At 44.8% G+C, this 24,958-nt stretch overlaps 1 protein-coding gene across 3 annotated transcripts in view; it reads right to left on the bottom strand.

Moving 5' to 3' along the window:
* Window positions 1-21,809, bottom strand: part of SLIT3 (slit guidance ligand 3) — a 713,209-nt gene extending 691,400 nt beyond the window's left edge. For 2 of the 3 annotated variants that reach the window (XM_077327142.1, XM_077327144.1), the window contains exon 1: window positions 21,168-21,809. In XM_077327142.1, coding sequence (XP_077183257.1) covers window positions 21,168-21,355 — 188 coding nt within the window. In that variant the 5' untranslated portion in view covers window positions 21,356-21,809. The remainder of the gene's footprint in view (window positions 1-21,167) is intronic. The other variant, XM_077327141.1, reaches the window with a different exon arrangement.
* Between the last annotated feature and the right edge of the window lie 3,149 nt (window positions 21,810-24,958).

The following is a 24,958-nucleotide window of genomic DNA, read 5'->3' as shown; positions in this document are numbered from 1 at the left end:
GATCTCCTGGAATCACAACAGATCTCTCAACTACAGAGCTCAGTTCCCCCTTAGGGTTGCCGGCTCCAGGTGGGGACATTGCTATAGATTTGGGGTGAGGCTTGGGGAGCAGTGACCTCAGCAAGATACAATGCCATACAGATCACCCTCCAAAGCAGCCATATTCTCCAGGGAAGCTAATATAGAGAGCCAATGTAAATCCATGTGATCTCCAGCCCTCACCTAGAAGGGGCAACCATATTTCCTCTAGAGGAAAGTGCTGCTTTGTAGGATGGAGTGTATGGCATTACACCTGTCATTGTTTGAGCAAGTAAATTTGAATTTGAGCACCTGTCATTGACCAACCATGATTCAGTGAGGTTGAGAACTCCTCAGAGGAGGAAGGGACCAGCATAGCCAGCCCAGAGTCAGCAGAAACAAACCAACAAGAGGGGGAGGTACAAGCATGCCAAAAGCTTACAGAGTAATTTCCACGCACGCCCCCCCCCAGCTCTGATCCAGCAGATGAAAGTTAGCTGCCTTTCTCCAGACCTCCAGGACCACCTGCACTATTAGAGAAGCAGGTTAAAAGCAGAAGCACTGGCTTTAAGGCTAGACATCATCTACCAGTTGAGAGTGATGATAAATTATTGCAGGATTGAGTCTCAGCAGCTGGCATTTAACTTTAAAACCTCTCAAGAGATGTTGTGGGGATGCGAACACAATGTAAACTATAGGCTAAAGCATTAACACCTCCCTGACTGAAAACCTTGACTTCCTGGATTGGACTATTCTGTTTGTCTGGCCTCTGAAAACCCTGAACCTTGGGTTGGAACAACTTTGCATCTTGCAATGGCCCTTGGCTTTTGTTTACACAGAAGAATGAGGAAGGATGGTGAAGGATGCTGCAATCCGAAACCAGCACCTGGCCAGTTATTACAATACCTTTTTGAGGTCTCCCCCATGTTCAAACTCCACCCTCCCCAAGCTCCACCACCCCCAATCTCTAGGAATTTCCCAATCTGCAGTTGGCAACCCTAACTCCTTCCCACCCAGGAGCCAACCTGCCTTTATCTGCCTGCCTGTCTGTGACCGTTTCCACACTGGGAACTTCACTGCCCCAATTATGGTGTGGGAGCACAAATCCATGGTGGAAAAGATACACCAGGCAAAATGCTTCCCCGTGCAGAAGAGATGGGGCAACCTGCCCCAGCTCAAACTCTAGCCTACAGCTCAGCTCAAAGCTTCTGGTGTGGAAACAGTCTGACTTTAGCTTCCCCTCTCTCCCCTAGTAGCCTCTAACCTAGCATAACTGTGGCCCAGTTGTGTGGTACTGGCCACTGGGCCAGGCCCACTTGCATCGTAGGGAACCCTCAAGGCCTTGTGTGTTGGCAATTCACTTTTCTATATAACCCCCTCCCAACGCTATTTCTTCTTTCCCTCCTCCTGGCAAGCCCAAATAATCTTTTCCCTGCTTCAGTGTCTCGTTCTCAGCCATTCACCAACCTACCTTTTATCTGCCTCCCATCTTTAGCTGTATTTACTATTTATATACTTAATTCATACCCCTCCTTTCTCTGCAGTGGAGACCAAAGCCGCTTACATTATTCTGCTCACCTTTTTTATCTGCACAACAACCCTGTGAGATAGGTTGAACTGAAAGTATGTAGCTGATCCAAAATTATCCAGCAAGCTTTCCACAGCAAGATGGAGAGTCTAACCTACGTTTCCTGTTCTGAAGCTCTAATCACTACACCACACTGTCTGCTGTTGAACAGTAGCAAGCAGCCAGGCCTAACTGAGTCATGCAACTTGGGTAGTATCAAGTCACTCAGAAGTTGCTTCCAGGCATAGGGTTGCCAGCCTCCTGGTGGACTTGGAGATCTACCAGAATTCATTCATTCATATTAGTTTTTATTAACCACAGCTCCCGGATCTACTAGCTTGTAGCAGTTTACATTCAATTATTATTTTTTTAATTACAACTCCAGATGACAGATCTGTTCCCCTGAGAAAACGACTGCTTTGGAAGTGGGCTGTATGGCATTATATTCACCAAGGCCACTCTTCTCCCCAAACTCTGCCCACAAAATCTCCAGGAATTTTCCGACCTGGAGCTGGCAATTCTAGGACTTAAGCCTGGCACCAATGAGTCCTTCCACAAGGGCAATACATGGACCTGGAAAGAGCCCCACAAACCCACCCACAACGATTTTTGTTTTACTCAGGAGTCCCAGCCTGAAATACTACAATTACTTAGCAATAGCCACTGAGGGAATCAGTCACTTAAAGCTATAGGCACTCATTTTATCATTTTCAGGTTCTTTAAAATCCCACAATGTTTTTTTTTTTACGAGTTCATATTTTTTTTCTGCAAAGCTGTGGCCTTTTTGGGGGATTATAGAAAGTTCCTGCTCATTTACAACTCGAGTTACTGGATTTAAGTGTCCTAAGATTTGACCAACTTTGTGTTTAGTATATAGATTAGAACACATGTAATTAAATGTTATCTACTTTCTATATCAATGACAGTCTAAAATATCCTGTGGCATGACATTAAACTTCCAACACTTTAAATCAGGCTTTCTCAACCAGGGTTTCATGAAACCCTGGGGTTTCTTGAAAGCAGTGAAAGGGTTTCTCAGATGGGTGGGAGATATTTTTTTAATTTCTTTATTGGGTGATATGACCATATATGGTCATGTTAAGCCACCCTGTCCTCCCAAAATGGCCAATTATGACCTGGAGGGGATGGGAAGGGGAGGGGCCCTGGGTGGGTATGTACCCTCCTATGCTTCCCAGCTATATTCTGCATGATTGAGCCACTTCTGTAGTTTCTTGTAGCTTGAAGAATGTTTCAGGGGGTTCTCACTGGTAAGACAGTTGAGAAAGTCTGCTCTAAATGACTGTCCCATTTCAGTAAAGACAAAATCATCAGTCCCAGTTCTTGAATACCAAAATGCAAATTTGTACTGTCAAGATGAAGCATTAGATTGCCAACAGAGGCAGCTAGACGAATGATAAAAATGATTATGAAAAGGAATTATATAATCTTTCCATGGCAAGAAGAGAGAATAAAGTAACAAGATCTGGGGCCCATCTGCCAACTTGGCTATTTATGTTACTAAAGATCAGGAAGTTACAACCACTTTGATGATGTAGTAGAAAACTGTGGTGGATTGTCATACGTGGAGGAAAGATTTCAGGGGTTTTAGTTGCTAAAATGAAAAAGAAAACCCACAATTATCTGCCCTTTCTAAGTTCTTTTTCCCACTTGGTAGGCACAGACAGCCACAGAGGAAGTCACCCTTGGCATTAATTGTGTCAACAAATGCTTCAGTTTATAGCCCTGACTAGATTTTTCTCTAATTCAATTCTTTTCCCTCTGAACTAGCCAACAACCAGACAGTGGATCTAATTCTGTTTGAAACTTAATTGCTTGTAATATGTATCGGTCCAGTGTTACTAGTCCTGTTATATAATGGAAGTCACTTTTTCCCATCAGGTTTCTATCCCCCCCCCCAATCATTCATCTATGTTCTTCATGAGCCAGGATATGGGAAACATCCTGACTTGATTATTTTTCATCTTTCTAGTATGCAGTGAAAAAATAACATAGAAATAGCATGTACTGAAGACTTAGGGCAGATTGAAAAGGTATATTTTTAATGCATGAGATGTGCAATCAAGCCTCTGGCAGTTATCAGTCTCAATAATAAGGGAACAGGTTTCCATCTTCCTCCCAACTCAGTACACAGTGAAAGTATCATGTATCTCTTCAGCCTCACCTCCTGCAACATCTCATGTCTAACAAGATAACAGGAAGAGCGGGGAATCCGCACCCATTACCAACAAACTAGACATCAATTCTGGAAATTCCTGGTGATTGGAGGCTGGTATTTAAGGTTGGCAGACTTCTGTCCACAGAAATCAGACGCCCTCAATATGGCTCCTCTGGAGTGTGTGGTCTGCAGCATTAAACCCAGGGCCAGTTGGTCCATGTAGCATGCGCTTCAGGCCCCACACTTCCAGGGGGCCTTACCCAGTGCCTTCCCCCCCAAGGAGCAGGGCTGTAGCCTCTCTTCCCCCCCCCCTTCCCTCTTTAAGGACCCCTGGAGTGACACCCATTTCCACTGCGGAGAGCCCCTCTGCCCCCAGTCTGGCTACTCCTGATGCAATTGCACTTCACGAGGCCCCTGCAAATCCTTAAACGGGCTCTGGTGTTATGGGCTCTGTGAATCCTTAAACCACTCCTGATTATACTCAGCTGAGATCCCTCCCCTCCTTAAACCCCATCATCCCCAACCTTCACTCCCAAACTTCGAGGAGTTTCACCTAGAATCTAAAATCTAATACAGAATCTGTTCTCCAAAGTTGCTGTTTTCTCTAGGGAAACTTATTCTTGGGCAGGTTTCCTTCAGTCAACCAGCACCTGCTTGACCCCAATTTGCTTGCCTGTGGTTCCCGTTCTTTGCCTCGTGTGGGCTGCTGCACCCCCTCAGTATTATCACCCCTTTACAGCTGTTAGCCCATACCAATTACTATATTCTGGAAACCAATAGCAGATGAATCCCAGTTCTGGAAACTAGCACTTGGCCTATATTAAAGTTAGCTCTTGACTGCGAGCCAGATTCCTGAGCTACTAGAATGATGTACCATGAAAAAGATGTTGAAGTTGCTAAGGGAGTGGGGGAGAGAATGCCCCCATAAGATCTTACACATCTGAAACACTATGGCCGAGACGAGAGTGTTATACCTACATTAGGATGTAATATCTATTGAGTTGATTACATCCATATGATTAGGTAATGTATTTGCCATGCTTTAGAATTGTTACCAGGTCACCAAATGACTGGATTCATGCTTATCCTGTTGAAATGCAAACCAGGAGTCCCCTTACTTTTTTATGACCTAGGGATTTTTTCAGAACGATACCAGTTATGACAAATTCAAGTGTTTTACCAAGGTTCAATTGAGAAGCTGTTAGGAGATCAGAAGCTGCCATCAGCAGTTTAACCAGACCAGCAAGAGCCTTCCATGTGCCTCAGTCTATGGTGGCAATTAATTTTTAATCTTGCTGGTACTAATGCATGCCATTGCCTCTTCCTTTGTGGATATGCCTCCCCTTTCACAATGACACTTGCCAAGATAGTCTGTTTACCTCTTGGCTTACTAGCTGGCTTCTCAGTTTGAGAATGTTCTGACAACAGTACAATAATTAGGCAAACAGATTAAAGCTAAGGAAGAATACAAGTAGCATTTCCTTTATGATCCTGGTTCAGATTTTGGCATTTTCAGTTTTTCTTGCAGCATGGTGAACGTGCTCAGAATAAACAAGGGAACCGACTATATCATCACAAATCATAACACTTCTTTCCATCCTGTGCAAGCAATGTGTATACTCAAGAAAACGGGCTTAGACTCACTCTAGCCCTTTTTCATAGCCCACCAGAAAGTTCATGACCCACTATGTTACAGTGACCAGATTATCCCACTTTTGGAGGGACATCTGGGAGGTACCTGGCAAATTGTACTTATGTTGAAATTAAAAATATATATATTACAATACTTTTTTTGCATTCTATGCATTCTATGAAACTTTTTGTTGCTCCATATAGACCAATTTTTAAATCAAGAATCCCCCCGGTCAATGGTGTCCCACTTTACCAATGTTAAAATCTGGTTACCTTACCTATAGCAAAATAGCCTAGGACAGCCATTCTCAATGAGGGGCATGTGACCTCTGGGGCGGTCCTAGCACATTTGAAGGGGGCCACAGACTAAAACTTTGAGAAAGGGAGCCCAAAGGATTTATGGGGGGCCTTGATATACTCTTTTTGAACTTTTATGTCATGAATTGCTAGAAAGCTCAGCCTCCAGCAAAGGAAAGTAAAAGAAGTAATGTAATCCATTCCTTTGTGTGCTTGAACTGATGCATTCAAGAAAAAAAAAGAACACACATGCGTCTCTTGGTTAAATGTTTTCTAAATCTGTCTTGCATATATATGCCAAGAAGAAGAAGAGTTGGTCTTTATACAGTTGTCTTGCCTTCCTCTCCCCATGAGGTAGGTAGGGCTCACAGAGCACTGAAAGAACAGCTCTGTGAGAACAATTCTAACAGAACTGTGACTAACCCTAGGTCACTCAGCTGGCTGCATGTGGAGTGAGGAAGAAAGCCCAGCTCTCCAGATTAAAAGTCGCATTCTTAATCACTACACTGAGGTATGATGAGTATACTTAGCTCACTCTTTATATTTATTTATATTTATTATAATTTAATTCATATCCTACCTCTCCTATGTCATCTCAAGGTGGCTTACAACAATAAAAACAATATATACCCCATAAAATCATAAAACATTAAAAACTGCAATTACATACAACAATATTGTCATATAAATCCCCAGATGGCGGTAAAAAACTGCAGTCACCCTCTATTCCGGTAAGCTGTTACAAACTTCTAGTAACTTTACCTGATCTAAAAACACTAGTTAGGCTCAGATCTACTGTACGAGATGTACAGTGCTCAAAGTTGGGTGGGACCCCAGTTCATAACCCCAGGTACTCCCCCGGCCAGCACCTGGTGAGGTCCATCTTACAGGCCCTGCGGAACCTTGACAGCTCTTATGGGAGCTCATTCTATTAGGTTGGGGCCAGGGCTGAAAAGGCCCTGGCCCTGGTTGAGGACAAGCAAATGTCTTGGGGCAACCAGCAGATTCATACCGGCAGAGCAAAGAGCCCTGCAGAGGGTATAAGCAAATAAGTGGTCCCTCTGATTGGCAGGACCCAATCCACTTATAACATTGAAGGTCAAAACCAAAACCTTGATCTGGAAGCAAACTGGTAACCAGTGCAGTTGTTTCAACATGGCCTTTCTTAGTTGTTTTAGCAAGGCCCTTCTTATCCTAGCTCATTGCGCAAGCAGCCAGCCTACTGCAAGGGGCCCTGGAACCAGAGAGGTGCTCTTAAAAGGGCCATGGCCAAAATATGATTGAGAATGACTGGTCAAGGAGATAGAAATGAGCAACTGAGGGCCCTCCTGGTAGCTGTGAAGGAAACAGAAAGAGACCACTTCTTCACCTCTACACCAGCAACCACTGCATGTTTGTGGACGCACAAACTTCTGCACTGTTGGCCTAACAGGCTCCTCATAACTTCCTTTTCTCCTACTTCCTATACCTCTTGTCCCCAAACTACAACAGCAACAACAATGGCCTTAATATGTAACATGGCTTGAAATCTCTCCCTGCAAGCCCACTTTGTTGGTGACTTGTTCCTCCCTTCCACATGTTTCAAGCAGCAGGATATATGGCTCTTATGAGTCAGCACAGTTTCTTGCTGAGGTCATTTCATTTCCTCATGTTACTTCTTTGGTTCCCTGCTTGACATGATTATACCATGACTGAGGAGATGCACTTCAGAGGTGGCACTTTTGGAGACTAGATACGGAAGTTAGTGGCTTACATCTGCAGGCCCCAGGCTCCTTTCACCCCCAAGGAAGCAGAATTGTTCCCTTGCCATTTGCTCATTACACTGGATTCACTTATTCCAACAAATGGTTTCTCATTTCAATACACCTTCCCAATCTTGGTTTCATTTACACAATTCTGATTTCAAACATGTTGATGGTAAGTATTGTTTTGTTAGCGACCCCCACCCACCCATCCCAAAAAAAACAAAGGACAAGTAAATAGCCACCAAGATCTGGTGCAGCGATTTGTTTGGAGACACTGAAGCTTAATCAGCAGATCCCTGCAATAATAGGAAACAAAGCAGGCTGTAACGCAAAATGTTCCCAAGGAGCCGGGAGAACTTCACTCACTCCATCCAAGAATGCATTTAAGCATTTATGTAACATAAAACTTCAAACCTCATAAAAACTCCATGGTCAGCATGACTGAGCCCAACTGTTCAACACTTACATGCTCAGAACCTGTATTTTATCCTTGTTTTCAGTGGTGTTAAATCCTTTCTACTGTGCTGTAATATACAACCTGAAGAGAAAACGCGCACAAATTCTGCCAATGTCTGTTTGGGCCCAGTGATCTTGAAAAGCAAGTGTTACAAACACAGACTAGAAGGGATATGAGGACATTCATTTGAGATCAACAGGAAGTTTTTTTTAAAACTCTTTTGTATCTGATTTACTTCAGTTGAAGGAATGCAGAAATAATACCAGACAGAGATATTGCCAGAGTGTTTTACAATTCTGGCTTTCCTTTAAAAAAAAAAAAAAAAGACCATATAATGTACTGCAAGTCTACGTATAATTGGACCCAGTGATCTTGGAAAGCAAATGTTACAAATGGGATATGAGGACATTTACTTGAAATCAACAGGAAGTTTTTTGGGGAAAAACCCTTTGTATCTGATTTACTTCAGTTAAAGTAACGCAGAAATAATACCAGACATATTGCCATCTGGTCTTCCTGTGTAAAAAATAAAATTTACCATATAATGTACTGCACTTGTAAATCACTAGAAGTCTTAGCCTTTAGATCGCATTATATTTTTTCATTGTATCAATACAGGCAAGCTAAAAGTCCAATTCCTTTGAAGCCACTATTAACAGTTTTAGCAAACTGGTTGTCTGTGATGAATACAAAATGACCCCTAGATAGCTGTCCTGCCATCCTTTTATGGTGGCACTGGAACCAGGAGGAAGACAAATGGGATCAACTCTCTCCTCCCTTGAGATGCCGGCCTTCAGGTGCGACCTGGGGATCTCATCTCCAGGCTACAGAAATCAGTGTCCCTGAAGAAAACTGGATGCTTTGGCCTTGTACCCCATTGAGGTCCCTATCTTCCTCAGGCTCCATCCCTAGATCTCCAGGAGTTTCCTAACTGAGATTTGGTGACCCTACCTCCCCATCCCCTGCCAGTGACCAGGGGGACCTGGTGACTGTACTCCCCCCATACACACACGTATCTCAATGACAGCTGCTTGCCCATAATATGGTCCTACATAGCAGTATATATGAAAATAACAGGATTGCACAGTAGGATCAATCAGAAACCCCTTTCTCACGCAATAATCAAATTGGAAAGGCCTACATAATTAGACCGTACACATGTTGTCACAATTCACACATAAATTGCAGAAGTATATGACAAAATGCAGCTTCCATGCCATTATTGGAATAAGTTAACAGAGCCAAAAACAGAAAGAAAGAAATATGCAGATGGAGCATTAATGTGTACAGACTGACAGTAGTTCCACATCTAGGAAAAAACAGTACACAACTGATGTATCTTCTTTCTCATAGGAGAGAAAAGGCTGAAAGCAGCCACAACAGTCCTGTGTATTCCCTGGCCTAGGGAACAATAGAGTCATACTCTGGTTGCTGCGCCTCAGTATTCTTGTTCCCAGTCTAATGGCTGAACTCAAATGGAGCTGCGGCTACAGTTGGAAGAGATCACAATGTTGAGAGAGAGATGATACATGAGGCTACTCATGCAACATTTGAAGCCAGTGTTTTGATACCCTTCCAAAGTTTTGAAGAAAGGGATCTGCAGTGCAGACATCCATTGTATGTTCTTTGCCTGTGGGCTCAGGGTTGGCACATGCAGAGCTGATAAGAAGAGCTGGGTTTTTATATACTGCTTTTCATTACCCAAAGGAGTCCCCAAGAGGCTTTCAAACACCATTCCCTTCCTGTCCCCACTTGTGAGGGAGGTGGGGCTGAGAGAACTCTGGTTAGCACAGAGTCATCCAGATGGCTGCATGTGGAAGAGGAGGGGGGGGAATCATACCACCAGATGAGAGTCCACCACTCTTTAACCACTTCACCACGCTGTCTTTCAGTGTGCAGAGATGGCACAGTTCAAGGCCCTCCCAAACTTATTTATAATTCAATTTCTTGACCACCCTCCCTTTAAGTGGGCTCAGGATATTTTACAACAAACATTTAAAGCCATAGCTCGGTAAAACATTTTAAAAATACAGTAAAAATGTATTAATTGTTCCACCATTCCATTCAGTCACCATGGATCTTGCTTGCAATTTTACAGTTATTTCAGTAGTAGAGGACAGGAGACACTTAAAGTAGGGGAATGTAAGGGGGACAATATTCTTCTCCACCACATTCTTATGGTCCTGTTTCCCACTAGTATGCATAGCCCAGGCTTTCTCAACCAGGGTTTTACAAATGACCACGGAAGAGTTTTGGCGCCAGAACAGTTTTGCCAATTGGGTCAGAGTTAATTAATGTTTATATTTGTTCAATTTTTTAAAAATTATGATATATTACCACCCACCCCTCCCAAAATGGCCAATAATGGGCCTGGAGGGGGTGGGAAGGGGAGGGCCCCCAGCCATATAAATCCTTGCAGGCCAAGGCTTACTGCATGTGGTGGCAGCAACTGGAGTCCAGACAGGTAAGTACTCTTTTAACTTAACTGCAGGGGGAGAGAGCAAGGGAGCAGGATAGGTCTGCCCAAGTCTGTTTGTGGCCCAGCAGAGTAGGCCGCTGGGTGATCTTTCATAGCATTAGGGTTATTACTCTCTTGCGGGTTACTTGCCAAAAAATGCCCTGGGAATTGTTCAGCAGAGAGCTATTCTGCTTTCAACAACAAAGGAAAGTCAGTAAACAGTATTTTAAAGAGGCGGCATGTTTCAATTTTACCCGGAAACCCACAGCTGGGCTAGAAGTAGCATGCCCGTACTGTGCCAGAATACAGAGTGACCCTTCAGCATTGCAGAAAGAGAATCAAAGACAGATGCATCGCATTGGCATTAAATTTACGCAGGCCTTTATATGCCAGTCCGCACAACCCACAATATGAGTGCCTCTCTAAGAGTAGCTACCCTTCTGGAAGCTCTTAACAGCTCCTTTCATTATTCATTAGCAGTACTACCTGTTTACCTTATTTTAATAGACTGTTAGAATAAGCTGTTCTCCATTGCGAGGGACACTTTTAAAGTTGCCACACTCTGGGAACAGGAAGCATTTAATGAAGAGTAGTACATCTTAATCCAGCTAAGAAAATGAAGACCATACATGCTCTAGCTATGCAACTACTGAGCCTGTCATGTGAAAGGTATTTGAGTACATCCCGGGAAAGAATCATAATAAAAAAAAAATAGAGACTTGAAACCTAAATTCTTTTTCAAGAGACTTTTTCCTGTCTTGAAGCTGTGGACGACACTTTCTGTTGGGGTTTTGTAACGCAAAGGGTAGGCCTTCTGTGTGTTCAGTATGTGAATCATCATAAGTATTTTTGTTCTAACCACCATTTATGTCCTATGCATTTAGCTGTCCTAATGCTTGAAGGATGTATCATTGAGGAATTTCTGCATTGTTTGTTTAGGCTTATGTGCAACATTGCTAACATCACCATTGCTTGGGAAGAATTACAACAGACATTTAGAGGCAAGCCTGAAAGTAGGCCGTGTAATGTAAAATGCAGACATCCTCACTCATTGCCGATTACTATGTTTCCTAATACTCATAATAATCACCAGCAGCATTCTTACAAAGAGAAGCACATGCTTTTCACTACCCGAAGGAGCCTCAAAGTGGCTTACAAACACCATTCCCTTCCATTCCCTGCGGCAGACACCCTGTGAGATTAAGTGGGGCTGAGAGAGTTCTGACAGGAACTGCTCTGTGAGAACAGTTCTAACAGGACTGTGACAAGCCCAAGGTAACCCAGCTGCCTGCATGCGGAGGAGTGGGGCATCAAACCCATCTTTCCACATTAGAGGCCACAGCTCTAAACCACTACACCAAGATGGCTTATATTATAAATAAATGTCCATTTTGCATTTTGGATTTGTAGAGCGCTTGTTTGGTTTTTAGTTCTATGGCAATGGAATGAACCATTTTCAATGGAGCTGGGAACCTATGCTGAACAAGTAGGGTGTGCCATCATACCCACTATGTAATAATGCCACCCCAACATGAATTGCCACCTTGGGTCCTCGTGGGTGCATACAATTAAAGCCAAGTGTAACTGGAGATGAGGCCAGTATAGTTCTACCCTCCGTTCTCTCCATGGTTCTGTTGCCTGTCTCAGGCCTACAAGTGCTGTGGCAAAGCAGGACTCCAAATGTGTTCCACTGCAGATAAAGGGCAATTAAAAGATCAGGAGGGAACAGATAAGAGCTGTTATGGCAGCTTCTTCTCCCACCACATGGGGTGTTTTGAAGGAATGCATCTGGTATCCAGATTCCAATAAAGATACTTTCTCCTAGCTTCTAAATTTTTTTCAAAAAACACTTTTTTTTAGCCTGATCATTTACCCAGCATTTTTAATGCTGCTTTACAGTATAAAGCTTGTTTAACTTTGTATCAACTTGGGAACACACATTATTGTTGTTCCCTTTTGCCATTTAAAGAAGATGGCCCAATGGTAGCTAAGCAGAGCTATAAGAGTAGCACCAAGTATTTCTACATTTCTTTCAGTGTTCAAAGTTGCACATCCTAACAAGAGCCCTGCAAAATCAGCCAGTATTATTATTCCCTGCTGGAGATTGGCAACTGAAGCCAAGAGACACTCTCCTAAGGCCATTTGTGATGCAACTGAGATCTAAACAAGAAATCTCCCAGATCATAGCTCCTAACTACACTAGACCAAGGCAAACCATTTAAGCTATGTTGCACCACGGAACTTAGCTAATGACACTAACTCCATGAATACTGGGATTAGAAGGTCGATGGTGACAAGTCTCCATGTTTTTATAGAATTAAAAATCTGATTTAAAAAAACATAAAAACAGCCATATATGCTGCTCTACCTAATTAGAAGATTATTCACCTTTGTAAGTGAAATAGTCCTTTCACTGCTACTAGAAAAAGTTGTTTCTTAATGGAATGCTCCAGCTACTATGGAAATGCAAGCAGTTTAGATTGTGATTCTTGATTTTTTAAAGTCAGGACAAGGAAATTAGCACAGTTTATCAGTCAATAACAATCTCAGCAAAACCTTTGCTTAGACAGGAGTATTTTCCACTGAGTGCAGTGAGAATTACTCCTATTTATCACCGATCTATCCTTTAAACACTTGGCAACAGTAATCCATGCAATGGTCACTTCCAGACTAGACTACTGTAACTCGCTCTATGCAGGCCTACCCTTGGCTCTGACCTGGAAATTGCAGCTGGCACAAAACGTGGCTGCAAGGGTCCTCACAGGAACATCATGGAGGGCCAATATCCAGCCGGTCCTATGCCATCTGCACTGGTTACCAGTCTGCTTCTGGATCAAGTTTAAGGTTTTGGTTTTAACCTTTAAGGCTATACACGGCCTGGGTCCTGCTTATCTGCGGGACCGCTTATCTGCATATGCCCCTCGCAGGGCTCTTCGCTCTGCGGGTATGAATTTACTGGTGGTCAAGGGCCCCCGGGATATATGCCTGGCCTCAGCCAGGCCTTGACCCAACCTGGTGGAACGAGCTCCCAGAAGAGCTATGGGCCCTGCAGGATTTGTCAGCTTTCCGTAAGGCCTGCAAGATGGAGCTCTTCCGCCAGGCATATGGTTGAGGCCAGGGTGGTTCCTGGCATTGTCAGCTGTGGATCTCCAGCTGAAACCAATGAAGTCCCTCGCTCCCAGATAGAGAGTAACAGACTTTTGCTGGATGAGGGGAAGGGAGTGGGTTATATATTTATTATCCACCATCGTGATAGTGTGTTTTAATTACGTTTTGATGGGTTTTTACAGGATTTTATTGTAGTTGTGAATCTTGTATACCGCCACAAGACATTTGTGAGCAGCGGTATATAAATATAAATAAATATAAATAAGAAGCTGAATCTGAAGAATGTTTACACTGCAATAATTTTTGGATGTGAATTCAAGGATTCTTTTAAAACATTCTTTTTCCTTTCAAAACACTCTCCATAATTTTTTGAAAGTATGAAATATGTCTTCAACAGGCTGATGAAACTGCATGAATCTTGTACAATGTCCAAAAATAGCCAGACTATGAGTATAAAGGCCCTTAAAAAGCCAGCTTGGTTAGGAACATGGATTTCTAAAACGGCAAGCTGGATTTGATTCCCTGCTCCTCCATACACAGTCAGCTGGGTGATCTTGGGCTCAACACAGCACCAATAAAGCTGTTCTGATTGAGCAGTGATATCAGGGCTCTCTCAGCCTCACCCACCTCACAGGGTGTCTGTGGCAGGGAGAGGAAAGGTAAAGCGAACATAAGTCACTTTGAGACTCCTTTGGGTAGAGAAAAGCCGCATATAAGAACCAACTCTTCTTCTTATTGACTTTATCCTGTTCCTAAGCAATATCTGGGAATTTGTTTTGGAACTATCAAGATTTATTCTGAGCCCACCCAAATTCTCTAATCCAAGTGCATCAACCTCAGAGTCATGTAGAAGAAGAGCTTCTTCTACTGGGAGGGGGTTGTACCCCACATTTTATTACCCAAAAGCATCTCAAAATGGCTTGTAATCACCTTCCCTTCCTCTTCCCATAACAGATACTCTGTGAGATAGGTAGGGCTGAGAAAGCTCTGGGAGAAGTGTGACTGACTTAAGGTTACCCAGCTGGCTGCGTGTAGTGGGGAATCAAACCCAGTTTCCCAGATTTGAGGCCACCACTTTTAAACACTACACCAAGTTGGCTCTCACAGTAAAGAGGCAAACAGCCTATGGGATGTTTCCCCAGAAGTTAAATCCCACTGAATTCAAGGCAACTTGCTTCCAAATAACCATGAACAGGAGTGCATCCGAATCCAGCTTTAATTCTGAGCAAGAACAAATTTCTTTAATGATAAGCAGCAAGCCAAATTGTAGGTTTAAGAATCTGGATGTAATAATATGTATCACTCAGTTACATTCTGGAAAGTCTAAATTTGAAATATATTTATAATGCCGGCTTTAGTGAGGGATAGCATTCATTCATAATGATACTTGTGGGATTCAAATGTGATGTTGAAACACAAGTTTATACGTATTAACAGAACAGGGAACAGTAACAAGCCGGCCATATTAAGTTTGTGAAATAAAAGTCACTCTCATTTGTAAGTGAATGCACTCTATTTTCTTGGCCTGTGTGGAAGTCTGCACATGATGCATTGGCACAAGGCATGATCTCCCTTCTTATGTCTCACCCCAGCAAACTTGATGATCCTTTCTGTGGGGGTACCAAGTGGCCCAGAGGAGAGGGTGAGTCAGCTTACATTTGTTGTTGATGTTTGGTAGATATGTCAGATATTGACTGCCCATGCCTAAACATGTTTACTGAGAAGTAAGGAAGTACCTTTGGTAGCTGTTTGACAGATTTCATTAGCCCTCTAAATGCTGAATGAAAACTGATTAGGTGATGCATTGGATTGAACAGGAATTCAAAACAGTCCAAATCTATGTAAAATCCAAAACTGGTAGCAAATTCTGAAACACAGAGTTATCGTGGGATGTTAATAGGGACAGATAAAGAAACCTGGCCATGATTTCAGTCCTTTGAGGGTGGCGATCTTGGAGGAAGTTAGCTTCCTGGTGTCCTGAGAGCTATCCCTTCTCATAAGTGGTTTCAAGAGATGGTCCCTGTGATGCTGAGCAGGTGCAGAACACAAGTGAAGTCAGTGACAGATTACTGCCTCAAATTATTTTTTTAATCACCAAAAGAATAACACACAATTTTGGGTAGTGCAATGGGATCTGTTGAATCTGACAGTGTAGGGCCTTATTAGGCATGAGCAAAAAAAAGAAAAAAAAATTCTGAACGTTTTGGGTTTGGCAGGACCCAACTGAGAACAATTTAGAGCCATCCAAATCAGCTGATTCAGAGCCAGGGCCCCTTGAATGGATTTGGATGGCTCCAAAGTAATTCAGCCATAAAAGTCAACAGCACCATTCAAGCCAAAGGAATTTTTCACATTCCCATCTCCTCCAAAGCCTTGGGGGGGGGGGGGGGAGTTTGAGTTAGAGGCTCAAACTTTTGGTGTAACTTGAGGACCCTCTTCTCTAAAGATCCCCCAATTTTTAAGAAGATTGTACCGGGGGGTCCAATCCTAGGGGCATCAAAAATGGGAGCCCCCATCCAGCCTCATTGTATTCAAAGGAGCGACAGTAGAACAGAGAATCTGAATTTCCCCATAGGATACAATGAGGCTGGGAAGGGGCACCCTACTTGGGTGCCCCTAGGATTGCACCCCCAGGTCCAATCTTCTTGAAACTTGGGGAGTCTTTTGAGAAAAGGGTCCTTGAGCAAAACTGAAAGTTTGACGCCACTAAACCTCCCCCCCCCGAAGGCCACAGAGAAGACAGACATGTGGGAACTATAACAAAACAGGGAGAGGAGGGGGGGATCTCTCAGGTCTAGCATGCAGATGCCACCCTCCAGGCAGGAGATTCTGGGAATAAACAGGAATTATAGCTCATCTTCACACAGAACAGCTCCCATTACCTCCCCTGGAAAAAGGACGCATGTCACAGCGGCCGGGGGGAGCTGTGGATTTACACCCCAGCAGTGAAACCTGGAGACCCACTGAAATCACACTACAGTAAAGCTTACCTGACAGAAATTCCCTGGAGAGGAGGGGATGCCTGTTTTCTGGCAGGGGTGGGGGCAGAAATCCTGCAGCACACTATGAGTCTAACGAAGAAGAATAGTTGGTTCTTATATGCCACTTTTCTCTACCCGAAGGAGTCTCAAAGCGGTTTACATTCACCTTCCCTTCCCTCTCTCCACAACAGACACCCTGTGAGGCAGGTGAGTATGAGAGAGCCCTGATATTACTGCTCGGTCAGAACAGTTTTATCAGTACTGTGGCAAGCCCAGGGTCACCCAGCTGGCTGCATGTGAGGAAGCGCAGACTCAAACCCGGCTCACCAGATTAGAAGTCCACACTCCTACTACACCAAACTGGCTCTGGGATGCCAGCCTTCAGGTGAAACCTGGAGACTCACTGAAATCACATCTCCAGAACAACAACAGAGAATAAACCAGACATAATAATCACCTTAGCAAGGCCGATCCATGTGACCACACACAACACCAGCACAGAAGCACACTGCTCATCATGACCAGCCCAGCAGCAGCAGAACAAATCCATCATGATATGGCATGCAAAAAGACAATCCATTCGCCCCAGGCAAGCCTCAGAAAGGGTCAGTGTCCCAGTGGAGGTGTTCTGGGTGGCCTAAGCACTAAGTCCATGCTTCCATCATCACAGGCTGTCCCTTCCATCCACAAAAAAGGAACAGTTAAGAGGAAGATGAGGTTGTTTTTATACATTGTTTTTCACTGCCCAAAGGAGTCTCAAAGCAGCTTGCAATTGCCTTCTCTTCCTCTCCCCATGCAGACAGCCTGAGAGCTCTGATAGAACTGCTCTGTGAGAACAGCTCTAAGAGGAGCTAGACAAGGTCACCCAGCTGGCCACATATCAAACACTGGGGAATGAAACCTGGCTTTCCTGATCACAAGCCACCACCTTTAACCACAACACCACACACAAACACAGCTCTAGTGAACACAGAAGTCAACCTCCAGCGAGAGATGATGGGGATCAACAGGAATTACAGCTCATCTTCACAAAAAGCAGTTCCCATCAACTTCCCTGGAGAAAAGGGATGCATGGCCAAGGCAGCTATAGCTTCACAACCCAGCATTGCAATGCTGTGGTGCCAACCTCCAGGTGGGACCTGGAGATCACCAAGAATTAAATTACAGTCCATTAACACCAGACATCCTGTCGAGATGGGGAGGGGATTTAGTAAAACTCACCCCACCATCACAATGACAGCACCAACCCCACATACAGCAAGTCATCCACAAACTCAGGCCAACCAAAAGGCAAAAGAAAAGGTTTTTAACAAAACCCATACAGAAAACAGAAAACAGAAAAAGAACCACAACACCATACACAGCACACACACACACACACAGAGAGAGATTTAATGGTGGAAAGTGAGTTTAAAAAAATGAGAAAAAAGAAAAGGCAAAAAAGCTTTGAGGACAGTCCCTCAAGCCAAAGGAACTGAAGTTTCCTCCAGTTATGAACCTGCAGTGAGCAAGCTCCGGGAGTCATGGATTATCTCCTCTCTACCAGAGCAGCTCAGGCAAGTGAGCCAGCAGCAATGGAGCCATCTTCCTCTCCCCTTTACTTTCCCCATGCCATGCAAAAAAAATAAAGCTTTGTTGTGCCTGCAAGCAGGGTCTCATTGCAATCATGCTTTTGCAGAAATGCACTGCAATGATTGTCAGGAGAAAGTGCTCTGCTCTCTGTCTCTTTAAAACGGCTGCCTCCGAAGCAGCAAATTGCACCCAATCCCAATCTGACTAATCCAGATGGCCCCAATTCAGCCATATAGATCAATGGCAGTGGCTGACCCAGACCATTTTTGGCAAATCCATGCCAAAATCAAGCCTGATTTGGGTACTTTTTGGGCACAACAGTCCAAAATGCACATGCCTAGCATAATATATAGCACAGCAGCAGTGCAGCTTCCATGTGACAGATTTCCCTACCTCAGTTCTCCTGCAGTGGCCACCCTCCTCTCCTCTGGGCTGTTTTTTGTTGTTGCAAATTTGTTTTTTAAATTGGAAATAGAGTATTTTATGACATAATGTTTTATACCCCTTCAGTTGCAGATACATGCCTTTCCCCTTATATCTCCACAATATAAAAGGCTAGAGATTACTTCAAAAAATAAAAGCTGGAAATGCAGAACACCTGTAATGCACATTTTAATTATATTATAGCACTACAACAATATATTCTATTGCCAATTTTTTAAATAAAAGCCTTTGGTGGCATGGAGAAAAAATGGCCACCACAGGAACAGGGTGAGGAAGCAAATTTTCCCACCCACACAGCAGATCATGGCTTTGCTGAAATCTTTCCCAAAACTTCAGAACAAAAGTAGGTTTGAGAAAGATTGGAGAAAAAAATTACAACAGCATTAAACCTGGGGCAGAGGAACCATGTGGAAAGGGCCGGCATGTCTTCATCTAGCCCTAATACTCATGTAGGCCAGAATGTAAAAGAGTTAATGTTTGTAAGAGGAATGGTTTTCGTCTGTTTTCTAAACTGTGCAGATCTATGCAGGTTCAAGCTTCCCAATGTGAAAGCTGTTATGATCATAGCGGAGTATGATCAATGCAGAGTAACAATATTCCACATTTTCAATAGCATTTCAAGCCCACAAAATGTACTTCTTGGCTTTTCAGCTTAACATGCAGTACCCCAAAGCTTCTGCATTTGAGGGAAAACCTACCACACTAATTCCAACTCCCCCCCCTTTCCAGAGCAGAAGGGCAATTATTAAAGTAACTCAAATACAAGAGGGCAGTGAAGCTTTGTGAAATTTGCTAGTCTAATTCTCTCCCCCCCCCTCCCCAGCAAATGACATTTATAAATCAAGGTTAAGCTTTTAAAATCTCAGTCACTGCCATGTAAATAAAACCCACTTGATCTACACTTCACTTTGGTTATTGCTGGCTTCAAACAGTGAAACTGCAGGAAGAGAGGGGAGGGTCTCAAGTGTGCAGCTCTGCATATCTCTGGCAGTGTAATGGACCATGCTGTGTGTTTTGGGTTGCATGACTCAAAACGCATGCCGCTGATGGTTGAATCCACTGTGTTAATTTAAACCACAAGCCTCAGCCTATGTACCCGGATGACTCCCAACCAAATGTTCCTGCAAGAATTTTATCAACAAAATAATACTTAGGTCCAACCAATATCTGCAGCACAGTGGACAAGCAAGAGGTGGTCTTAATATTAGGGATGTTGAAAAGTAAGTCAACTAAATCAAGTATTTTATTGATCTTGTGATGTGAACTTTGTTATAATAGACCAGCCTGGATAACCGATTTCCGTTTAGAACGGTGGTTCTCAACCTTCCTAATGCCGTGACCCTTTAATACAGTTCCTCATGTTGTGTTGACCCCCAACTATAAAATTATGCAAGGGTTCTTTCACAGAAATTAAACTGAAACTGACCAATGGCATGAAGATCCATTGTTCATGATTGTATAAAATTGTTTTTTCCCTGGGTTTCTCAGTTCAGCTCTGCCTCTTTTCCCACCGTGCCGATCTCACTCTTTTCCGCTGCTCCAGACAGATGAATTCTCTATCTCGATCTACCCCACAAGGCTGTTGTGTGGGTGGTGCCCCCCCCAAAGCTGCTCGCTCAGCCGCAACCCCTGTGAAAGGGTCATTCAACCCCCAACGTGGTCCCAACCCCCAGGTTGAGAACCACTGGTTTAGAAGAATCCCACTGCTGCTCCTTGGATTTCATGACCCACTGTGGTCATTTCCCCTCCCCCACTCTGAACCCAAGTACATGCCCATGTATAACCATGTGTCAATTGAGGATCACACAACTGAGGAAACGGGTACTAATCCGCCCAAGGTGATGCCACAATACATTTGTTAGTATTAAAGATGCCACAAGACTCTCATGCATTTGCAGAAGTGTGTACATAATGCTAGGCCTTTTCTCCAAGCAGGTGGCAATGCAATTGGTTTCACTGGCTCACTCAATGATAACTGATCCCATTTGGGGCAAATAGAATTTTTGGGAAATCTTTGGTATCTTTGGTCTACCAGCAAGTTACATACCTCCTACTATGCTCCCCAAAATTGACTTGGGCTGCATGGCATGTCCCCCACCACAGTCACACATCTCGATCTGGTTGTCTTGTGCACTCACAGGGAGAACAACCACAGAAGCGGAACTTGCCCAAACCGTCCCTGATTAGCCAGACCACTGCCCAAATACGAGAGGATCTGACATGCTTACAGTCCACATCTCTCTCCCCCCCCAGACCCTGAAAATGTGCAGAATCCTTTGCTTGCAGCCATGTGCCAGAGCCTTGCCAGGAGGCAAGCGAGGATAAAGACAGTGCCAGAGTCTGCTGAAGGTCTGTAGCGAAAATGCCAAGCATATTTGTTGCACTGGGACGGGGACCGGGGCGGGGGGATTCTTACTCGCTGCCTTCTTTTCCCTTCCCTTTCTCGGTACACACAATGGCTCGGCTAGCGCGCACGGTGCCACTGGTCCGGCTCACACGGAGTGCTCTCAACACGCGCCCTCTCTCTCTCTCTCTCCCCTGTTACCGCTCCCACTGCCCTTAAGTCCGCCAGCGGTGTGTGTGAGCGGGGAGACCTCGGAGGGAGCCCCCCAGCGCCTTCCCGGACTCTGGGTCTCTGCTCCTGGCGGGACCCGCTGGCCGGCGCTGCCCTCTCCCCCTTCGCCCGGCCGCCCGCCCGCGGCGGGTACTTACAGTCGCTCGGCGTTCCTGGGGATGCCTCGGGGCACCGTCTTGAAGCCCAGTCCGTGGCAATCCACGTTGGGCCCCGAGCAGGTACATTTGCTGGGGCATCCTCGGGCGGGTAGCCCGAGCGTAACGCTCCCGAGCGCCAGGAGCCAGCAGAGGCGCCGCCAGCCCGGAGCCCTCCCGGCGGCCAGCATGCTCGCCTCTCGTCCGCCCGTCCACACGCACGCCAGCCAGCCAGCCAGCCAGCGGGGGGAAGAACTGTTCCGAGTTGCAGCGGCGGCGGCCCCGAGCGCTCTCAGCAGCACAGCCGGGCGGAGCGCGATGCTGCCGGAGGCATCGCCCGCGGCTTCCCGGACGGAGCTTCCTCGCGCGGCTTCCTTCGCCCCAGCGGCCGGCCGCCGCCTCTGCCGAGCCCCCGACCTGCCCTGCGCGGCTCCGCTTTGCCCAGCCCAGGTAGAGCGCAGGAGGCGCCCGGGCGCTCGCTCGCTCGCTCACTCGCCCGCCCCGGCGCTTCCACAGCCAGCCGGCATAGCCCCTCGGCCACGGCAGCACCCCGAGCCGCAGATCGAAGCCGCGGGCGCCGCAAAGGATCCAGGAGCGCTCGCCGCCGGCCGCCCCTCCATGGACTGGCCAAGGCGAAGCAGGCGGGCGCCGGAGCCGCCCCCACCCCTCCCCAAAATAACACCTTCGCCGCTCATTGGCGGCCGCCCGGCTGACGTCATCAAACTTCGGGGAACTTTGGCAAAGGGAAGGTAGGGCGAAAGTTTGGGTCGCACCGAGCGCCGAAAAAGACTGGCGGCGCGCTGCGGGGCTGAAGGCGAGGGCGGCCGGGGTTCCTTCCAGGAGGTTGCCCAGGGCCCTCCGTTCAGGCTGACGCGCGCCGACCTCTGGGGATGTGGTCGGAGAAGGAGGGAAGAGAGAGCCTCCAAACACAGCTTGGCAGACTGACCTTCTCCTCTGGCCTTAGGGGTGAAGCGGTGGGTCCGGCCGGTGTCCCCTCCTCCCCCCCCCCCCCGCCTCTGTGGAGGTAAAATGTATGTCCTCTACCCCCCCCCTCCACGAAGGCCTCTGAATTCGAGCTTCATTTTGCAGCCCGAAAACCTGAGGTGTGGCTAGAGAGCCAGCGTAGTGAAGCAGGGCAGCGGCCACTAATCTGGAGAACCGGGTTTGCTTCCCGTCTTCTCCACAAAGAGTCTGATGGGACAGTTACAGTTCTCTCAGAGCTCTCTCAGCCTCATCTACCTCACAACCAGTCAGTTGTGGGGAGAGGAAAGAAAGGCCATTGTAAGCCGCTTTGAGACTCCTTTAGGTAGTGAAAAGCAGGGAAAGGGAAAGGTATCCCCTGTGCAAGCACCAGGTCATGTCTGATCCTTGGGGTGACACCCTCCAGCGTTTTCATGGCAGACTCAATAAGGGGTGGTTTGCCAGTGCCTTCCCCAGTCATTACCGTTTACCCCCCACGGGTACACATTTTACCAACCTCAGAAGGATGGAAGGCTGAGTCAACCTTGAGCCGGCTGCTGGGATCAAACTCCCAGCTTCATGGGCAGAGCTTCAGACCGCATGTCTGCTGCCTTACCACTCTGCGCCACAAGAGACTCATAAAAAGCAGGGTACAAAACCCCAGCTCTCCTATTTTCCTAGACAGTTTCCACTGAAAAACGGCACCTTGCCAGGAATATTGATGAATTTATGCACAATGGACCGAATTAGAAATTTCAGGACAACCTCCAGGTTAGACCTGGAGATCTAGTATTGAAAGCCACCTCCAGGCGACAAAGATTAGTTTCCCATGAGAAAAAGGTTGTTGTGCAGCACAGACTGTATGGCATTACACCCACTCCCCAAACCTGCTGTTCCCATGTGTCACGCCCAGATCTCCAGGAATTTCCCAAACTGGAGTTGGCATCCTACAATCTATAACAACACCAATTGCTGCAGAAGAATGTCTCTGAGCATATGCAGTGTTGTTTGTAGGTTTCATGGGAAATAGTAGTTAAAAACTTAGAGCCAAAAGTCATATGCATCTCATTGCATGTTTACTTGGAATTATTTCTCACTGCAAAGTAATTATGGATACAGTTGCCATCAGGCAGCCCAATTCTGTGCAGAAGTGTGTGCACCTAACAGATTTCATTTGGATTCAGGCACCTCTAAGAGCAAAATAACATGTACATTGTAAAGCCAAAATCCAATGTAAACTGATCTTCCTGTGTACCATCAGTTGATTCTGGTACTAGCACACTTAAAAGAATGGCCAGCTTTTTCATATGTCAGGACTATGGTATGCAGACATATAAAACTGCCTTTCTGTTGTTTGCATGTGCTTAACAATAGTGGGAACAAGGCTTAAAAGCACTTTAAATGGTATGTCTGAATTAGGTCTAGCTCAACATCGGATAAATTTGCTAGAGGACTTACGTCAATTACAACCTCTCAATCTCAGGGACAATAAGAGTGACTTGCTTACAAGAAGACGCCAAACATAAAATCTATGTGATATCATTTCTTAAAATAACCAAAAATACTACAAAACCATTTGCAAACTTTTGAGCCATATGGGAGGGTGGTATATACATTAAATACAAAATAATAAATAGTACTCCAGAACTCTTCATCAAGTTGAATATTTTAAAACAAGGCAAGTGTGGAAAGGAAGAAAATGTTTCATAATCTTGAGCCTTTTTTGCCTGTTTGGACATTCTGGTAGACCTAGGGGGCATTGAGCAGCAGGGCAGATTTGGTATCATGGCCTGATGGAATACAGAAGACACAAACAATGGAAGCTTGCATTGGGAATATGAAATCCAGTAGTTAATCAACTTTTTCTCTAACACAAAACACACAGGTGTTGAGAGCTCAGAAAAATGTGGTAGTCCTTACAGGAACCATTTTGGAGGCTGACTAGTTGCCAAACTGGATAACAATACCTAGAGAGCAAAGTCTTTTTCCATATCATCTTCCCTACCTTTAATTGAAAAATCCTTCTTTTTATTCATTTTAGTATTTTCCAAGCAGACAGAATTTGCAAGATGATAGGATGTTTTTTGTAAACACATTGAGCACCAACCACTTCATCTTGTATTCTTTTTCCACAACAGAATATTCCTTTTCTGAGGAACGAGAGACATCCTGTCTTATACATTAACCTGCTATTTTTTACAGAAAAAAAGGTTATTGTACAATGTTTTCATAAATGATATAACTTACTGGCTACCCTAGTCTTGGTGGGTCCTGTGCTGAATCTATAGGAAGAAAATAAAGGATCCACGCCAGTTACAGAATACAAAAAAAGAAGGCCAAGGCCAATGTCGCAGAATCAGATAAAACATTTTATTACTCAATTAATTTTCCAAAGATTCCCTACACATTTCACCAAAATCTCAAGGACAGAATAAGCTCTGTGTAATTAACATTTTAAGACATGGGTTTTAACTTTTAATATAGTATTCTTTATGTGATTTTAACTATACTTATCTAAACAATGTTGTTATATTATTTATTGCAGATTCCTCTGACAAAGCCTTTTAGTGAAACAGCTAAGGAATTTTTGGATATTTAACTGAGTAATATGTTTATCTGATTTTGTTACCATCCAGTCTTGACCTTGTTTTTGTATTCTATATGAGTATTCTATATTCTATATGAGTAGACCCACAGTACAAGTGTACTATTGTGTTCTGTCCTTTTCTCCCCAAGTTTAATGTCTTGTTTAATTTTATGATATTGTTTAGTTATTAGCTCACTCAAACAGGTATCTGTAAAGGCAGCCTATAAATTATCTGCATTTAAGAAGT

Source organism: Paroedura picta, chromosome 3 (assembly GCF_049243985.1).
Source record: "Paroedura picta isolate Pp20150507F chromosome 3, Ppicta_v3.0, whole genome shotgun sequence".
Lineage (NCBI taxonomy): Eukaryota > Metazoa > Chordata > Lepidosauria > Squamata > Gekkonidae > Paroedura > Paroedura picta.
This window is presented reverse-complemented; position numbering and strand designations above follow the sequence as displayed.